General features: G+C 35.5%; 3 protein-coding genes across 7 annotated transcripts in view; 2 read left to right on the forward strand and 1 right to left on the reverse strand.

Moving 5' to 3' along the window:
* On the forward strand, positions 1-10,605 carry LOC106150653 (microprocessor complex subunit DGCR8). 2 transcript variants are annotated; one of them, XM_087012334.1, is made up of 17 exons: positions 1-82; positions 312-372; positions 883-1,504; positions 1,751-1,893; positions 2,412-2,508; positions 2,742-2,855; positions 3,008-3,077; positions 3,251-3,311; positions 3,535-3,613; positions 3,776-3,877; positions 4,051-4,149; positions 4,384-4,475; positions 4,651-4,751; positions 4,982-5,081; positions 5,228-5,368; positions 8,057-8,176; positions 8,382-10,605. In XM_087012334.1, the coding sequence occupies exons 3-17, from the start codon at positions 907-909 to the stop codon at positions 8,469-8,471; spliced, it is 2,007 nt and encodes a 668-aa protein (XP_086868460.1). In that variant the 5' UTR covers positions 1-82; positions 312-372; positions 883-906; the 3' UTR covers positions 8,472-10,605. The 2 variants fall into 2 exon arrangements, with proteins under 2 accessions (XP_086868460.1, XP_086868459.1); XM_087012333.1 differs by lacking the exons at positions 8,057-8,176; positions 8,382-10,605 and adding an exon at positions 6,062-7,753.
* LOC106150696 (RWD domain-containing protein 4) lies at positions 10,399-12,688 on the reverse strand. Of its 4 annotated transcripts, none has more exons than XM_013523644.2 (5): positions 12,613-12,688; positions 12,159-12,219; positions 11,917-11,997; positions 11,593-11,702; positions 10,399-11,098 (listed from the first exon to the last, which is right to left on the reverse strand). In XM_013523644.2, exons 2-5 carry the CDS (start codon positions 12,180-12,182, stop codon positions 10,750-10,752), a joined length of 564 nt encoding a protein of 187 aa, XP_013379098.1. In that variant the 5' UTR covers positions 12,183-12,219; positions 12,613-12,688; the 3' UTR covers positions 10,399-10,749. The 4 variants fall into 4 exon arrangements, with proteins under 4 accessions (XP_013379098.1, XP_013379116.1, XP_013379127.1 ...); XM_013523662.2 differs by having other exon boundaries at positions 12,635-12,653; XM_013523673.2 differs by having other exon boundaries at positions 12,604-12,639.
* The window catches only part of LOC106170233 (trafficking protein particle complex subunit 11), a 19,288-nt gene continuing 13,689 nt past the window's right edge, over positions 12,583-18,181 (forward strand). Inside the window, exons 1-14 of the mRNA XM_013550027.2 lie at positions 12,583-12,726; positions 13,103-13,303; positions 13,664-13,833; positions 14,212-14,497; positions 14,836-14,909; positions 15,131-15,227; positions 15,573-15,706; positions 15,988-16,129; positions 16,360-16,450; positions 16,700-16,779; positions 16,990-17,068; positions 17,199-17,253; positions 17,427-17,507; positions 17,895-17,959. Coding sequence (XP_013405481.2) covers positions 13,103-13,303; positions 13,664-13,833; positions 14,212-14,497; positions 14,836-14,909; positions 15,131-15,227; positions 15,573-15,706; positions 15,988-16,129; positions 16,360-16,450; positions 16,700-16,779; positions 16,990-17,068; positions 17,199-17,253; positions 17,427-17,507; positions 17,895-17,959 — 1,555 coding nt within the window. The 5' untranslated portion in view covers positions 12,583-12,726. The remainder of the gene's footprint in view (positions 12,727-13,102; positions 13,304-13,663; positions 13,834-14,211; positions 14,498-14,835; positions 14,910-15,130; positions 15,228-15,572; positions 15,707-15,987; positions 16,130-16,359; positions 16,451-16,699; positions 16,780-16,989; positions 17,069-17,198; positions 17,254-17,426; positions 17,508-17,894; positions 17,960-18,181) is intronic.

The raw sequence follows: 18,181 nt of genomic DNA on the forward strand, positions 1-18,181 counted from the left end.
CTTTCGATAATAATATATACATAAAGTTTAGCTTCGGATTCGCCATGTTTCTTGTTCCAGAAGTACCAGTCAAAAACTGCAGGTTTTTAGCTTTTGTATTCGACCTGTGTTCTGATTGCTTCTTAAAACAAGAGAATAATACTACCAGTTCACATTGCGTAACTCATCTTACAGATAAATGGAGATGATTTTGTAACAATGAGATGTGACTTGCAACTTTTTATTCTTGACCTCGCTGACAGCAGACTTCAGTGTCAACCAGACGCTGTTGCTACTTGTATTTTCTAATTTATATTTGTTCTGTATTTCAGATGGAAGTGCCGTTAGAAGAGAAAAACTAACATATGCCGTGTAATCTTCGAATGAAGTGGAGTGAGTGTCAGTTCCGCCGATTGAAATGAAAATTAAGCGTTGAAAATAATGGTTTATATATTTACCCTGTTCAAGTTTACCCTTAACAGCCATATTGCCTTTATCATGATTTAATAAAATGATGCACTTTCAAGTTCACATAGATAACATGCCTGAACAATTTTTTTTATTCCTGTTGAAAGGAAGCTCTGGTGCTGTCTTCACAAAAACTTGGGAAGAAAGCAGTCACCCCTTGTACTTTCTAGCATCGTTTTCTGTTCTATTGCTTTCTTATGTTCTTGGCATTTACAACTTCACTGTAAGTAAATAGTTAGTTTCAACATTTTTTAACAATAGCCTGTTCTCAAAAGCACTGAGATTGATACTAATGAAGTTAAAAGTGAATATTTGATCTTTTTCTTTATTAGTACTTGAACAGTGCATTTGAGTCCTCGTTTGGAACAAATCTGACTGGCAGACAAGCAGGATTTTTGTCAGAATACAAATTGTATATAGGAGTGTGTATTTCAGACAAAGACATGTCTATGCTGAACCATGAGTAAGGAGCAGAAAGACGCGCAGCCACCAACTTTACCACCAGCATCAGAGCAATCGTCCAATCACATTTCTCATGTATTGGACTTTGGCCATGGTGAAGGTGGTAATATGCAACCCAAGGTGGAGAGGGACCAAGAACCTGCCTTTAAAAAACGTAAACTAGACAGCCAAAGCGGAATCTCTAGTAACAATGATCAATTCTCTACAGGACCAGACTTAGTTAGTATTGAATGTGAAACATCCAAAAATCTCTCATTAGAATGCCAAGCTTCCAAAGATGTAGACTCTGATTCACAGATCTCTATGATCATTGAGGACCAGAATCACAGGCCAGAAAGTCCAGTAGACATTGAGAAAACCATGGCCTCTTCTCACAATGCTCAAGTTTTTGAAATTATAGATGATTTAGGCTCTGATAGAGAAGAATACTATGAAAGTGAGGATGACTATGATGATGATGACATAGATGCTCTGCTAGATGAGTGCCTAGATAAGCCCAGAAATACTTCTGCCTCTGAGGCTGATGTGGATGGAGATGTAGACACAGAGACAGATCCAAGTGCCCCTGAAGAAAAAGAGAAGGTTGTACTGATAGGTAAGTGACAAGAGAAAGGGTGACTCTCAAATATTATATGAACAAGTTACGAAAATCCCCTTCCCAATTATGCCAAATATGGAGGCTCTGTTTAGCTTTTATCAAGTTGTGGACATACTGCTTTTGATTTTTAAGAAACTGTGTGTTAATGAACAGAGTGTATTTAAATGGGACTTAAATAGAAAAGACTTAAAAATGCTCTTTTTGCAAAGGTTTAACTTCATATGAATTTTGTGAATATTACAGAAAAGGGGCATGATCCTTTTGAGGTGCTTCCAGAAGGCTGGGTGACAGTCACTCACAACAGTGGTATTCCAGTCTACCTTCACAAGCAATCCAGAGTGTGTACTCTTGCCAAACCATATTTCCTGGGGCCAGGGAGTGCCAGGGTAAGGTCCTTTTCACATCTGAGTGTTACAGCATTTTGTATTGTGCCAAGTTTACTGGTACTAACATTGTACTAATCAAAATTTATCTAGTTAACTGAACACATCTAGCATGGAGCTACATTTACGTGACTTGCATGACATCCAGGCTATTGAGTTGTCAGTCTCTAAAGCTAGAGTGGAGCAGAAAGCTGTACTGCGTGGTTTTTAAAGGGCATAAGACTAATTAACTATGGGTATAACATCACACCACATTTACAACTGAAAGAAAACAACTGCGACATATTTATGTCTTGGTCAATTTTAACATTCTTTTCATACACTTTTTTGAATAGGTTTTCTTCTACAAAACAAATAACATGCATGAATGAATGAATGAAGTTAATTTGGTGTCTTGTGATGCAGTTTGTATAAGAGCCAGCTTACTCTTTTCTCATGAGCACTATAATTAGCCTGATATCTTTTTGGTTCCCTGACATATTGGATGAGTAAACCACTGAAATCAGAAGTTATATTTTCAGAAACATGACATCCCTGTCAGTGCCATCCCTTGTCTGCAATACAGGAAAGAGTTGGAGAAGGAGTCAATGAAACAAGATCAAAATGGCAGTGAAGATTGTATGTTAAAAGGCTACATGTTGTCAAAGAGAAAACTATCAGATATGTTATGTAAAAAGTGCTTTAAATTTTTATTACACACTGCATCTCAGTTTTGGATATTTTTTTTGTTTTTTGTCAATTTTATTATTACTACTGCCTGTATGTTATTCTGTAACTTAAGATTGAAATATAAATATGACATCTTAATGATAAAATCATAATTTACTATGAAAATCATTTGATTATTTCAGATTCCCAAGATAACTGCACACCCAATCTAGTCAATGGAACTAGTCCGCCCAACCTTCCCTCCATCCCAGTCAAAGTGATGAGTGTTGAGGAAAAGAAAAAGGAAACAATATTAGGTAAGATCTTTGATTATGTCTTTTGTTTTCAAGAAAAACTCAGGTGTGAAATGTTGAGAGTGAAATTTAGTATTGTAATTGATGATGCTACTTTTTATGGCGTTTTATGGCTTTGTGCAATTAATTATATATCTACATGATTTCTCTTATAGACCACAAACAGCTGCATGAGTATTGTCAAAAACTGTTCCAGTTTAAGACCATTACAGTCAGAAGGTTTAAGTAAGTACTGCTTCGTGTTATAAGAATACAAACATTTATGAATATAAAAGACATAACATAAGTCACTTGAAATTGCCTTTATGGTGGTATTGATTGTGTCTGTACATCCTTGGAAGAGCAAAGATGATTTATCCTATAACTTCAAATAGATAACATCTGAATATCAATTCCAGGACTTGGAAAGACAGGAGAAAACATCAGAAGCAGAAGAAGAAAGAAGCAAGGCCATCAATGGTACAAACTTTCAGACTGTCTTATCTGACAGATTCTACTTCTTGGCAGAATTATTGTGCATTTTTCTTTTAGAAGCGCATGCTTTCTCTTCTGGAATTAGGCTATAATACATGGTATTCTGAATCGACTTTTTATTTCCAAGTAATATGGTTAAACTTATTCTTCTGTAATCAAGGAATCCTGTATATCAAAGTCTGTTACATGTGTCCGTTTTATTGTGCAGCCTGAAAGTGCCAAACTTATCACCTGTCCACTTAACATTGCCAAAGATGCTGGTGGTGGAGCACCAAGTAGACCAAAAGGTAACTATTTCTCAAAATGTACACGGTAATTGTGAAACGCTAACAATGGCACCAGTTTTGAAGAAGAAATTTTTATTGTCTTTGACAAAATAACTTTGCTATAAAAAGAGAGAAAAGGTAAAAAATGCATTTATAATGGCAAACTCATTTTCTTGTTTTCAGCATATGTCCTCAGCCCTCATGGCAAATCCTATGTGTGCATTCTTCAGGAGTATGTGCAACACACTATGAAACTGCAGCCCAAATACATCTTCCAGGAGATTGGTAAGATCAGAATTATAATACTTTTTTTTTTTTGATAAAGAATTTTAATAACTCAGGGGTAGTCTTTAAATGCATGCTATTCCATGGATCAAAATATTGTTTAAGAATTTTAGCATGGGGGGTTTGTCAATTTTTTCCAGGTGTGAGTAAATAGGTTTTTTGTAAAATTTCAGATAATTCTGCCAATCCCCACCGAGCAACTGTGGTTATTGATGACATAGAATATGGCTCAGGACTGGCCAAAAGCAAAAAACAGGCAAAACTTAATGCAGGTAAATTTTTTTTTTTGTTTTGTGACAGTTAGCAACATTGTCTTTATACATGGAAGTAGTTTTTATGTGACTGAGACAATATGGATTTCATTAATACTTGGATTTTCTACATCCTATAGATTTTTCTTTACCAGATGTATAAAACTACACATTGTTATCATTCTGTGCATTTGATGTGAACACACCTCTTTTCAATTTTCATGCCATTGAATATGCTTATGGTTTGTCTTACAGCCAAAGAAACATTAAATGTTTTGATACCAGAGATGAAGAAATTTACAGAGGAGAAGGAATCTACTTCAGAATCACTGCTTTCAGATGTTTCAGTGAGTAAACCAGAGATATGTTTTTTGCTTGTACATTTATATATGGCATAGACATATATGTTTAACTCTGATATTGGAACTTACATAAGCAACTGACCTGGGTGGAGTGTTGAGATCCTGTATTTTTCAGTGAACTTTATATTAAAAGGTTGGTGTGTGATATACTTTGTTTCAGTTTTATGATGAAATTCGCATCGAAGATCCCAGGGTATATGAACTAAGTCAGAAAACCGGCCACCCCTCTCCCTATGAAATACTACTAGTCTGTCTCAATAGGTAAACAGCCTTTTCTTTTTAAATACTTAAATCTTTTACTTGCTGTGCTGTCAAACAGGTCTGTAAGCTGTATATCTAATCTTCTTCATCTTCTTACTTTTTTGAAAATGAACTATTTCCATCACCAGTTTCATGACCTATGTTTGTAATAGAATAGTGTCAGCCAACATTAATGATCGATTGTGAAAGTATTCCTGTGTTCTATTACTGCCATTTCTTATTTTGTGTAGGAACCAAGGTATGGGTGATACTAAAGTAAAAATGACCATGAATACTCTGAAACACCAGAAAGTAGAGTTTACCATGACAGTTGGAAAGCACACTGCAACAGTGAGTATGATGTGTAGTCCAAATACTTTCAGATATAGTCATCATGTGATAATGTCTCATCACGAAGCATATAGTTCAGCATTAAACAGATGTTGTGTTGGGCATAAGTTGGTGAAGATATTAAGAGCAGTGTGTCATGTATGCAGGTGCCATGCAAGAACAAACGTGAAGGGAAGCAACTAGCTGCCCAGTCCATTCTCAAGCTGTTCCACCCCTATGTCTACAACTGGGGCTCCATCCTGCGCCTGTACTCTGTCAGCGATAAACAAGTGATGGAAGAGAAAAAGGTAAGCTGACATCAATGAATAAGAAACCCCAAATGAATTTGAATTATTTAAGTGCTAAATATGGGCTCATAGGGCTATATTGCAACAGATTTGCTTACAAAGCTAAATAATTCCATGTGAAAAATTTTCCTCTGCATTAAGATAGTAGTGAAAAATGACACTCTTGGAATGGTCAGGCTGCTTTACCTCTTCAGTTCAAGCTTTTAGTTGCGTCTTGTTTACACTGACCGCTGATTAACCTCTGTTTATGATAAACATAAAATATCTGTGGGCGTGGCAGCTACATCATTATTCCTTCATGGGAAATGAGATAGAGAAGACAGTATATCAGGAAGGCCCAACAAAAGGTCAGTGTCTCAGTTGATTGGATTTAAAAGCAACCCATTGTCCAAGCATGCCACAACATTTATAACTATGGTTTTGTGTGTTTAATGATTTATAATTATTGTTTGGTATGTTTAACTCTAACCCATCATTAACTAATTTTTTATGCATTATGTTATTTACATGTTTATTTCCATATTGAAATATGAACATACTTTGACAGGCTTAATAAGCAGGTGTTGTAGCTTGGTTAAAATTGTACAAGTTTTATCAAGAAAGTTTTATATATCCTGTATATATTCATATAAAAACCTTCTGTAATTTGGACATATGGTTCACTTAAATTTCTTAATTGATTCTTTTTGATAGGAAGATGATGAGATTGAGGAGACCTTTGGTTTCATAGGTCCACAATTACTAATACATGCTGCCAGTCAAACAGAAGTTATTGGAAACGTCACATTCCACAAGGCCACCCAGTTCCCAGATGTTGTGTATGACCCAGAAAACAGATTACAGAAATCCAATTCTCTTCTCAGAACCAATCCTAATAATGGCTGCCAGAAATGCCAAGACAAACCACTTGGGAAGTCTGAGCCAGCTATACATAAGGCTACACAATTTCCAGAGTGTACCTACAGTAGTATGGATGACAACTGGGAAAGTTCAAGACCTCCAAGAAGTCAGAGCAACACCAAAAGCAGCAGTCCAGTAATACAGCACAATCCATTACCCTTCAAGTTGAACCCAGCAGGGTATGCCATGAATCCATATGCCTCTCACATGTTTCGATACCCAGTAAGTGTAGGGATGACCAGATATCCCAGCAGACTGCCCTGTATGCTGGCCACCACTCCTAGTTCCCAGGGGTATGCTCCCTACCAGCCACGCCCTAGTCCAGACATACAGGTTCAACAAAAGGAAAAAGACATTCAAGTAATGGGAGCAGGAAAGCCTAATGTGGTCGAAGCCAGCTGTTATGCCAGAGAAGTGACCAGCCCAGAGAGCTCTCAGGCTGTCCCTTACCAACAACAGACCTGGTCTGGGAGTGGTCAAGATGCCCATCTGCATTATCCCTGGCCCCACGGCACCAGCAGTATCCCCATCACGCCCAGCACTGTGGGGTTAACAGTACCCTACACTGCCCAGCCATTGTCTGCAGCTGCTGTGACTGCAGCACCCAGTGAAAACCTCTACCACTTACCAGCAGATGCTGCCTCATTCTCTCAATATCAGTTAGCTGCACCAAGGTCACAGAATGTCACCAGTGGGAGTAGACATTCTAGGCAAAAGTAGAAGCCTTTATGTTGACATTCACATGTTAAGTTCAGTAATCTGCAAGGAAATGCAGATTGCATTTTATTTGAACTTTTTTGTGTTTTTTTATTCCCCTAAGAGCATAGGGTCTCATGTTAGTTGTTGAAGGTGAAATATTATTAAGGTTTTGCAATTGTTTAAAGGGATGTTGGAAGTGATGCATGCCATTTTTGTCATTCAATCTACTTCTAATTGCATGACCAAAGTGATTTTATTGTTGATCAAATGCGTGATGTTAATTGCAAGTTTGTTATCAAATTTTACTCATAAGATGAGTGGAATATCATGACTTGTTTGTTTTCTTGATGTTTGACTAATTGATGTTCATTCCAGTTAGATTTATTGAAGTTCCATTGTAATCAAAACCTAATTATTTATTGTTAGTAGCTCAAGGGGCAAACTTTGTTATGAATTTTTTATTTCACAGAAATGACTCTAATTCTACCTGTGTTTTGTAATTAAAATTGTGAATTAATTATTCAAGTTATAATATTATGTTTTCAAAAATTTTATCTTGTCTTTTGATTGCGGTCACTGATAATAGCAGAAGCACTGAGAAATATATTTTAAAACCAGGATGGTAAAATGGGCTCAACTTACTTTATGTTGGGAATAACTGCATCTGGGGATAAGGTGCCGAGTTCTGAAAATTATTAAGTAAATTGATTATTAACTTTCAGCACAGGGTTGTGCTTAAATTGTAGCATTCTTTAGTCTGTGATCAAATAAATTGTTCAAATTTTGTGTTTTGACTCTTGAATTGTTACTGTAATGTACATGTACATAATGTACGTGTATTCCATTGCTAAATTTCACATTTGTATTTCAAGTGTTTTGGACTTTTTAGAAAAATCCTTAGTGCCTGAATTCATTTTCTTTGCAACTTGACTATGCTGTTGTAGGAAGGAAAATTTGTCACAGAGGGAATTTTGAACTCCAAACTAATTGACACTTACAAAATATCTGCCTTTTCTGGACCAGGATGAAGAAAACATGAGTTTAAAAATGTTTTTTTACATTATGCCACTGTATTGATTATTTTTATAGCAACATGAAGACAGTGTCCTTCAGCTAGCAAGGGATTTTGAAGAGAACAAGGTGAACAAACCAAATTATGCCATGCTTGAAAAACTGAAGAAAGAAATGGACAAGTTATCCTCACAGCAGGTAAAGTCTGTTCACTCTTAGAATGATTAAGTGTTAGTCACATTGGGGAAGAATTCATTTAAAGTAAGCATCAGGTTTTTGTGTCATTTTTCTGAAATTAATTTTAAGTAAGTATCAGGTTTTTGAGTAATTTTTCTGAAGATTTTTAAATAGCAGTCTTGTTTATGGTTGGTTGGCTGTTTTAATTAAAGTTATTTCTTGACAGGATTTGTTCAAGTCCAAAGGAAAACTTCATTTAGAAGATGGACCCAATCTTCCCTCTTCCTCTGTCATAACAGCTGTGGACTTGGGGTAAAATTACGTATCAGGTTTATTTGACCAGGGATGTGTTTGGCCAGAGTACATGGTTGACAGCATCATGTGGGTATTGCCAATTGCAAGTTGCCAATGGATAGGTTGTGCTTGCATAGCCAGAGTTTTTGCTGTTATATTTTTCTTTAAAAATGCTTGTGTTGACATATACAAAAATTAACCATCCTGGAAAATTGAAATTTCTTTTTTCCATTAAATCTACCTGCCAAGTGGTGATTGTTACTTAGGAACAGGATAAAGTTTTAACTCTCATTCTTAACAATATGGTGGAATGGGATGTGCCTCTGCAAACCAAATGTTTGGTGCAGACACAAAGAATTTCATTTGCAAACCTTTTAAATAGCAAACATTTGGACTAATTACTGGGCACCCAGTTTTGGCATAAATATGTATCACGGTGTGTAGTATTTTTTGACTATCTGAAAGTGATCTAGACCAATGTCCTTGCAGATTAGATCTTTGAAGTAATCATAAAAAACTTGGATATATTATGAGATCTGCAAAAGACAAGAAGTGATAATGAATGCAGCATAAGATCCTGTCCAAATGTTTTCTAGAAGTTTTCATTTAGCTTATTTGTTTGTTTGTCACATATCAAGAACTGAAACACTATTAATAACCAAAAAATGCATTTGATTTTGAACAATGCAGATTTATCTAATGTTTCATATATAAATTGACCAAGGGAATAATACCAAAGAAACCAAGTTTCTTTTTTCATCCGACTTTGCCAAATATCTCTTGTACTATCTCTTTACATTGTTGTGGACCAAAAATACAGAAACTACTCATTCTTAAACTTGTGAAAGATAATGAAATCAAATACTTATTTTGAGATTTTTTGTCATTGTATATGTTTTTATTTATGTGCAGTTGCAATGAATACACAAGTGCAGGCTTCATAGCTTTCATACAACTGCTGGTAGTTATATATATTCAAGAATAGTGATATATTTAAGGCATAAATTGTGATTATATCATTTTAGCCCAGTACTTTGCCTGCCTGCCAATGTGCTTTTGATTATTTGTCATATGTATTGTGATAATAACTCTTATATCTGCTATTATAACTAGACATGTAATACAATGTTAAGCTGTAGTGATTTTTGTTAGAAGTGGCATTTATTGTAACCTTTGTTCCACTTCATAATTTAGTGATCAATTTATTGTCAATTTCAATTTATTCTATCCAGGATTTTCCTGCCAAATTGAATTTTCCTCAATTTTCTACTCACGAATCATTGTTTGACCAGTCCCTGAAGTTTGATTCAATGTTTTATATCATTTCCAATTTAGTTATAAGTGACTGGAAGGTCAATAGACAACCAGGTCTTCCAGTAGATTTTTGAAGGAAACATCAACATCAGGTACTTTGATTCGAGGTGTTCTATTGTTTTTAAGGTATGGATTGAAAAGGTTGCAGGACAAGTAGACATCGAAAATATCAGCGCTGATTGAAAACCTCTGAAATTTGCAATATTTGGAGAATAATACACAAGAGCTGTAAGAATTAGCATAATTGTTGAGATGCTGCTCTAAGTTTAAGATTTTCAAGTCTGTACATGTGACAGAACAGTTTACTTAATATAAAGGGTAGTTAGACAGTTGATTGTATAAGGTTGTGCTGGGTAGGGCTGTATTCATCTTACTCTATATGTTGGTGGAGGTGTTTGTATTTTTAAAGCTGTAGTGGATGTTAGTGGTGCTGGAAATAATCTCTAGATCAAATTGTTAGTGAAAATTGTAAACTAATGAAATGCATTTATTGTCTGTACAGGAAATGGCTCTTACAGTTGCTAAGAAATTGAACTCAATTTTTTTAATCCACGCTTCCCAAGTTGAAGATCACGTTGGTTCTCAGAACAGAACAAACTGAATGTCAGCTATAAATGACACATCTGTGCGACATCTTCCTGTTCAGATGAGGTTTATTTTATTGCACTCATTCATTAGACAATGTATTATGATATTTCAATGTATCTCTTGTATGAAAGCAAACTGTTAGACTCCTGCAAGTAGTCTCTAATGTAGTAGCAACATACCTCAAAGAATAATGCTGAAAAAAAGCATTGTCTATTTCATAGATGGCTATAATAAAACAGTGCATGTGCTCAAAATTGGGTATGACTTTTTTTAATGATTTATATAGTATAGTGCAGCATGGTTTATTTGAGCATTAAACATCTTCTAAAAGCTTCTTTTTATTAGTAAATATCTGCCTCAGAGCACCAAAAATATAAATATTTAATAATCTTTGGAAGTTAAGACTCTTCTTTCTGTTTTCCAGTTTGACTAAGATGTTTCACTACATCCACCCAGTCATACCCCCTGGGCTTCTCTCCTCTGTTGTCAAGTTTGTCAAACATTCGTCTTTTCTGAGCTTTCGTCAATTGTTCTTTCTTTTCTTTTTTCTTTGAGCTTTGCTCAGGAGTCTCTTCTTCAGTTTTTATCTCCTTAGCAGCCTGAGGAGGTGCACTTGGCTGGTCTATGAGCAAGTCTTCTGCATTTTCCTTGGCACATTCTATGAGGGTGTATGTCATTGCAGTCTCTAGTAGAGGCTCTGCTTCCTCAAGGAGTCTTGCTATTATTTTCTTTTTGACATCCTCTAACCTGAAAAAGTAAATGAAAGTTAAGACTATGAGTCAAATGCACAGTTTAAGATATTCTCAGGCAAAACAAAATGGCTTTCTCTCTCAAGCATACAGTTTAATGTATTTATCTGTTTTCCAAACTTGTGCTCTCTGGATGTTTTCTGCATCTTAAAGTTCCATCATATGTCAATAAAAACAGTTTTTGGAGGAGAGGTTTGTAATTTCACTACTCTGAGAGGATGTTTCATGCTTTGAATTGTACATATATACTTTAAATGAGACAAACAAATCTCACAATGGACACTTCATCAATATAATTCTAAATCAGAGGCGTTTACTGCTAAAAAGCAAATGATATCCTATCTGCAGGAACTTATCTAGAATTTTGTTTGTTATTTGTATTAACAGCTGACACCTATTTCCTCTTAAATGTATGCCACTATTTTTTGTGAGCACAACTTCAGCAAAATGCCACAGGACAGTCTTGGAAACTAGGATTTTTACTCCACTTACAAGTGTTTATTATAAAAGGTATCCAGCTTGATATTTGGCAGTTCTTCTGGGTAATTCTCAGGCCAACTGATTTCCAGCAAAAATGATTTGTAACTTCCATCTTCTCCAATCTATAAGTGCAAATGGATATTTCTGAGTGAAAAAAGAACTGAATGATGGAAATCATGAAAATAATAATAAAATTCCAATAGAAAATAATTTATGAAAGAAAATTAAAATCTACAAAAGTCTTCAAATTAGATATCAAAATTCAGCACATGAAAAAGCATGAAATAAGACTGGCACTACATATCAGACCTATCACAATAATTATAAACCACAAACCTTGTATTGAAAGGAAGTCTCACTGGCTATTTTAAAACATTCATCGCCATCATAAATAGATGTTAAAACTTCAACTTCTTCCTGTAAGGCAAAATGACCATTATAAATTAACACCAAATAATTATAGAAATATCTCTATCATGGCCTGACATTTACAGAGTACATAATACTGAGTGTCAATCTTTGATACATGTACTAGTATTTAAAGCAGAATAATCACTACCTTTGGAACCGAATATTACCTCCTGCAATTCTTTCGCTGTCATTTTAAATCAGGTCCTAGCAGCTAATAGCGAAGAAGTCCTGAAGAGAGAAAATATAAATCACTGATTACCATACAATAACTAGTAGCTGTAGGATTGTCATCTCGCGGTTGTCTAAGAGAAATATGGTTTTCAGTACACATAATTAACTGGCAGATAATGAGATCTTCCATCTCCTCTTAGCGAATAAGCAATAACAATTGTGATAGGATTACTTCTACGTAACAGGGAACAAATGTAAATTACTAAATCCGCCGGACAGAGGATTAACAACCTGGCCTTGTCAAAGCCAGCTACTGTGACTGATGGATTACAACAAAGGGATATGTGGTTATTAGTATAAAGCAAATCAGTTGTGATAAAAGCATGCTACAAATTCGATAACACACAGGGTAATTATGGCAATAGGAATAAAACGAATTACGACTTGTACGTTTCGCGTGGATTATCTTCACCTGGGCGCGGCCATCTTGGATTTACCCGGCATTCACCGTGAAAGCCACTTCCTGAATCAGAAGGCAGAACATCAGGACATGTATTAGGAAAGGTAACGAAAACATTTTATAAGGGGTAGTTCTATTTTTTAACACAGGCAGTCTTCCCTGTTTAACCTTTTTCCATGGTAGATATTGCGTCTGAATATTTTGTATAACAACATCCTAGAGTTTATATGAAATGTGCAAAAATGTAGAAGGGGTGGGGAGGGGGGGGGGCGTCCTATTTTAACAGGTCATAATTACCTGTTGTAAGTTGGTTGAAGTGCTGTGCACCCTAGTGTTTTTTCGTGTTTTTACAGTGCTGCACTGTGCCATGCATGCATTCATCATGCATTGCCATTTTGCAACTGGTTACTGTTGCCAGTGTTGCTATATAAATGCATAAATATATAATTACAAGTACCAATTCACGTATTTCTCTTGTAGATGTCTTGGGCAAGTGAGCTTCCTCCAGACCTGCTGTGTAGGCCACTTGGGCTGGTGGTGCTAACAGGGTTGGACAACACCTACAATGCAGTCCATAAAGCTATCTGGGATGCTTTTTGTAATAACAGAAGGGCTGACAGGGTTCCTCTGCAGTTTAAGGTGCTCAACTTGGACCATGACTACCCCAAGTGCAGGACTAAGGTAAGTTTTGTTTTCAATTTTTTTTCTATTTTTTGCTTCTTAATTAAAGACAGTAATATTTTAGCAATTTTTTTGTCAAATTTATCCTTGATTTGGTGTTTGTTTTTGTAAAGAAAGTTAAGTCGAGAAAAAGCCCAGTAGTTGGTGTCTAAAACATGTTGAATTAAACATTATCACTTTTCATTAATGCCTTAATAGTTCTTGTTAATGCTTTGCATTTACATGTATTTTATGATTAATTTAGAGAATCGGTGACTATTTTAAATCAGATTTAGACTCAGAATAAGCAAAATGAAGGCCATATACACCTTGTAGAGAGTGCTAAAAGTGATACGACATGGTATATCTGTAAATTTCCAGAGGACCACATACGAGTGGTATGTTCCCAAGGGGATCCTGAAGAGTGCCTGGATGAACAAGCACTTAGACCAGGTGCCCTCAGTTGTGGTGGTGTTCTTTGACCTGGACTGGGATGAGCCACTGTGGAAAGAGAAGCAGATGGAATGTGCTACAAGAATTGAGATTGTCAGGTGATTTGAGGGAGGGATCTTTTAGATATGTGCTACAGTTGATAAGTGACAAAGTTGCTGTAAAATACATTTATGACATTACTCAATTTGATTTGATTTATATGATTTAAGTGTAAAGGCATAATGACTTTTTAGTTTTATTTTGATTGAATGTTTTAATCCAGGTAGTAGATATCAGGGGCAGATCCAGAGATATTTCTGACAGTCTTCCAAATTATCTTTGTTGATCCATCCTCCATTTTTGACCGTCTTCCAACAGAAAAAATTAGATGCCTGTCAGTGTAACTTAGAATATTCTGGTTGTCTTCCGGAATACCAAGAAGACGGCCTCCTTCTGCTCCTGGATTTCACGAATTATAACATTTTTTTCTGCTTCAGGAATAGTCTTGATGGCCGCAGCACCAGAGTATGTGTGGTGCTGATCCAGAAGAACGCTCCACTCCCTCCAGGAGAAGACATGGTGGCAGCAGAGAGGGCAGCCTCTTTCTGCAGTGCATGTGAGCTGTCTGCCAAGTCCCTGTTTGTTCTCCCTAACACTGACCACCTGCTGGGCTATGTGATTAGGCTGGAGAATGCCTTCTATGAACAGGCCCAGAGTTATTATCACACTGAGGCTAGGAGAGTGAAAGCACATAAAGAGTTCCTGAATAAGACTACTCACCAGGTATAACATGACATGACATAGCACTGTCATCATGGGCATAGCAGTAAACAGTGAATATTTTGTAATACATTATATTGATACTGGTGTGACAAAATGTCGTATGTAACAGTATATAATCAGTGTGTAACCAATGACTAGAGATATTGTGGCAGGGGGGAGGGGGGGGGACTTGGATAGCGCGTACGGTATCTCCCTTCCTTAATTTTTTTCTACCTTTGGGCCTCCACCTTTTTTGCCAAACCCTGGGCTAAATAGAAACATGTTAGGCATCATATCATGTTATTGCGGTTTGTAGCAATTTTTGATTTTTAATTAAAATTTTCTTTTTCATTTTTCAGCTATTATATGTGAGACATCAGTTCAAAATAGCATTCTTTAATGAGCTGAAGCAGGACACTCACACAGCCCTCAAGTGAGCACCTTTTGTTATTGATAATATTGAACATTATTCTCAATAAAATCTTGTTATAGTTTTGGTATATTATTTTGATGATATATGTATTAATCAATAGGACAAAGTAGTGTGATACTGTATCTTGCTTGCAGAAAATTTGTTCAGCTTGTCTAATAACATACACATCTATTTCTCTCTGTCACTGAAATTGATTTAGGGTTATTATTGTGTGTTCACAGGCACTATAAACAGGCTTATGGGAATGTTCTTGAACTGAGGATGCTGAATACCAATATGCTGGAAGTAAAGACAGTTGCTGGATTTATTAATTACAAGGTATGTGATCTGAACAAAGGTGAGGTTAATATACTGTTTGTTATCATTTTGATCATTATTTTAAAGTTTAGCTTAATTGTGATTTATAAACAATATATATATTTATTGTATTGTATTGTATATTGTACATACATACGTAAAGTACAATGTTTAAGAATTTACATAGAAGGTGATTTATAATATTGTTATATTGGTAATTCTTCATTTCCTCTAAGATGGTTGTCTTAAAATTGTTCCTGATTTTGTTTTGCAACTGGAATGCTTCCAAAGCAATTATATCAGTTCTCAATTACAACCCTTTCAGCAGGTGATAATCAATTTTTGAAAACTCTGCACTGTAATTAGATTTGCAGATTGTCTTTCCAACATAATGCACCCCTGGACGCCATCAGTCAGTTCAGAAAGCATATTGATTTCTTTAAGAAGAAGATTGGCACTGGAGAATTGTCATTTGAGCATAGTGCTTGGATGTCTAGACAGTAAGTACCACGGAGACATTGAAATAACATGAGTGAAAATATACCCTGCACTCAGCGGAATTATTAGTCTGCAGTTTTTTATGTTGTTACAGATGAACATGATTATTAAGATTTAGTGTTTTAGGAATGTGTAATGGAATCCTGATTATTGAGATACCACAGAAATGAAGAAAGTATTAGTTGGTTTCAAAAGAAACCTTACTTTTCAGGTTCCAAATATTTGGTAACTTTGGGAAATGAATAAAGTATTAGTTGGTATCAACAGAAACATTACTTTTCAGGTTCCAGATATTTGGGGACTTGTTTGATGAAGCTATCAAGCTGGGTCTCACTGCCATTCAAACCCAGCATCCAGGGTTCTACTACCAGCAGGCTGCCAATCATTCTATATCAAGGAAACAGTTATGTAGAGGGCTGTGCCATGTTAGTACTTTTTACCTTGCTCTCTCAAGTACATGTTGAAACCTTAAAAAAAATTCATCATGCTCTTAATAGTTTCTTCAAGCTACAGCTAAAATTAAGTGTACTAACCACAACAATAATGCCGCGTCTTTCATGTTTTGAGGTGTAGGTGAACTAAAAAATATTTTTCAGTCAAACATTTTTCGATTATACACTGAAAAATATGTTAAGTTGTTGTTTGTCTCCTTCAGCCCAACATCACCTACCCTTCCCCTGACCCACTGGAAGGCTTGAGCAGTCTTGATTACTATGGCCAGAGACCATGGAGGCAAGGACACCAGAGTAAGCATTAATTACTGGAGTCATTTTCTTTTTATTATTACTCTAGACCCCCATAAAGTATATTACTAAAAATTACAAGTTCCATTCTTTAGACATCATCCTTCACAATTTTTTACTCTAGACCTCCCCATCCGTAATTTCTCAAACAATATAATACACCAAAAATAGTTATAAGATCCATTCTTTGGACACCATCCCCTTATATGAAACATTTTGAAATCTTGTTAAAGATTGAACTCTCCCTTCCAGGCATAGACCCTCCAGATGCAGCCAAGGAAAAGGATGGTATCCTTGCTCTGCAGTACCTGGAAAGTACAGTGGACCATGAGGTGGGTTAAGAATACTGGAGGTGGTTTTGTTACCTCTTCTTGTTATTCCTGGTTGGTGAATTTAAAATTGATTTTGAAACAGGTTATTTTAAAATTGTTAGATATAATATTGAATTGCATGTTCCAAGCAAGCAATTATCTGTTTCTTAGTGAATTGTAAAAACAAGTTATTGAAAATTGCACTGAGACTCAACAATTCTGACATTTCAGTGGATAATTATTCCCCTATTGAGCAGTGCTGTCACACAGTTTAAGAAATACAAGTCCCCAAGAATGAAGAGATATCTCAGTAAGTACAGCTTTTTGCAAATGTGTTGTCTTTAACAATATTTTCTGATGTACTCTGGAGAAAAAAGTACTTAACTTACTTACAAAAATCATTCCAAGTATTCTATAGCTAAAATGGAATCTCTTTTCAGTGGTCCAGATGGGAGAAGAGTATTATCATGCTAAACAATATACCAATGCTTTGTCGTAAGTATTACTTTAACTTCGACCAATTTTGTCTACATTTGGGTGAAGTAATTCCAATTGTTAAATATATTTTAGTAGTAATGATTTGTGGTGACTGTATGTCTGTTCTCCTTCTTTAATGAAGATATTCATGAGATGGTGTTAAAAATGGTATTGTTTTGTATTTTATCTAGGTTGCTGAGTCGTGTAACATATGATTACCGTGTTGAGCACTGGTGGCTGCTTCTCACCAATATCTTGATCACATCACTCAGGTAAGATACCCTTATTCAGGTCACATGCTTTATGTTTTTGTATTTCAAAGTAGATGCATTTTGTCATAGTTTAGAGATATGCATAAAGTACATTCACTCACACTTTGTTTATTATTATTTGTTAAAGTTTAGTGGTAACTAAAATATCTCTAGTGACACTAAAGATAATGAAGATGTTTTCTTTTCATCTCAGCTATTTCTGTTACATCTGTTGCAGAGCAGAATGCATCAAACATATTTTGTATTGTGAGTTTTAAGTGATGTTCAGGATGGAGTCAATTTGTCAATTAGCTTGTACAGATCTATGTATTCTTTAATTGTTTTACTCAAATAGCTTCAAAAACCCAGACAACCATTTAATATTTTTTTTTATTGTTCTTACTTCAGATGCGCCTACCTGGTGGGAAATGTGGAAGAATATGTCGCTTTATGCCTTGAGTTGATCAGCAAATGTATCCTTCTCATTTTGTGTATATGATATCTCATAACTGATCATTAATGCTTTACATTCTATTATATTATTCTAATATTATGTAAATAATTATGTTATAATGAAGAGATAGTTCCATTTTATTGTCCATTTTATTGACTGGCTTCTGGTCATGTGAAGTATCATTTGTCAGATTGATCATCAGTGGAGAATTTCATTCTTAAATTACTACTTCTCACTTAAG

The sequence above is a fragment of the Lingula anatina genome, chromosome 1 (genome assembly GCF_051362555.1).
Source record: "Lingula anatina isolate TDL-2025a chromosome 1, LinAna3.0, whole genome shotgun sequence".
NCBI classification, from domain to species: Eukaryota; Metazoa; Brachiopoda; class Lingulata; order Lingulida; family Lingulidae; genus Lingula; species Lingula anatina.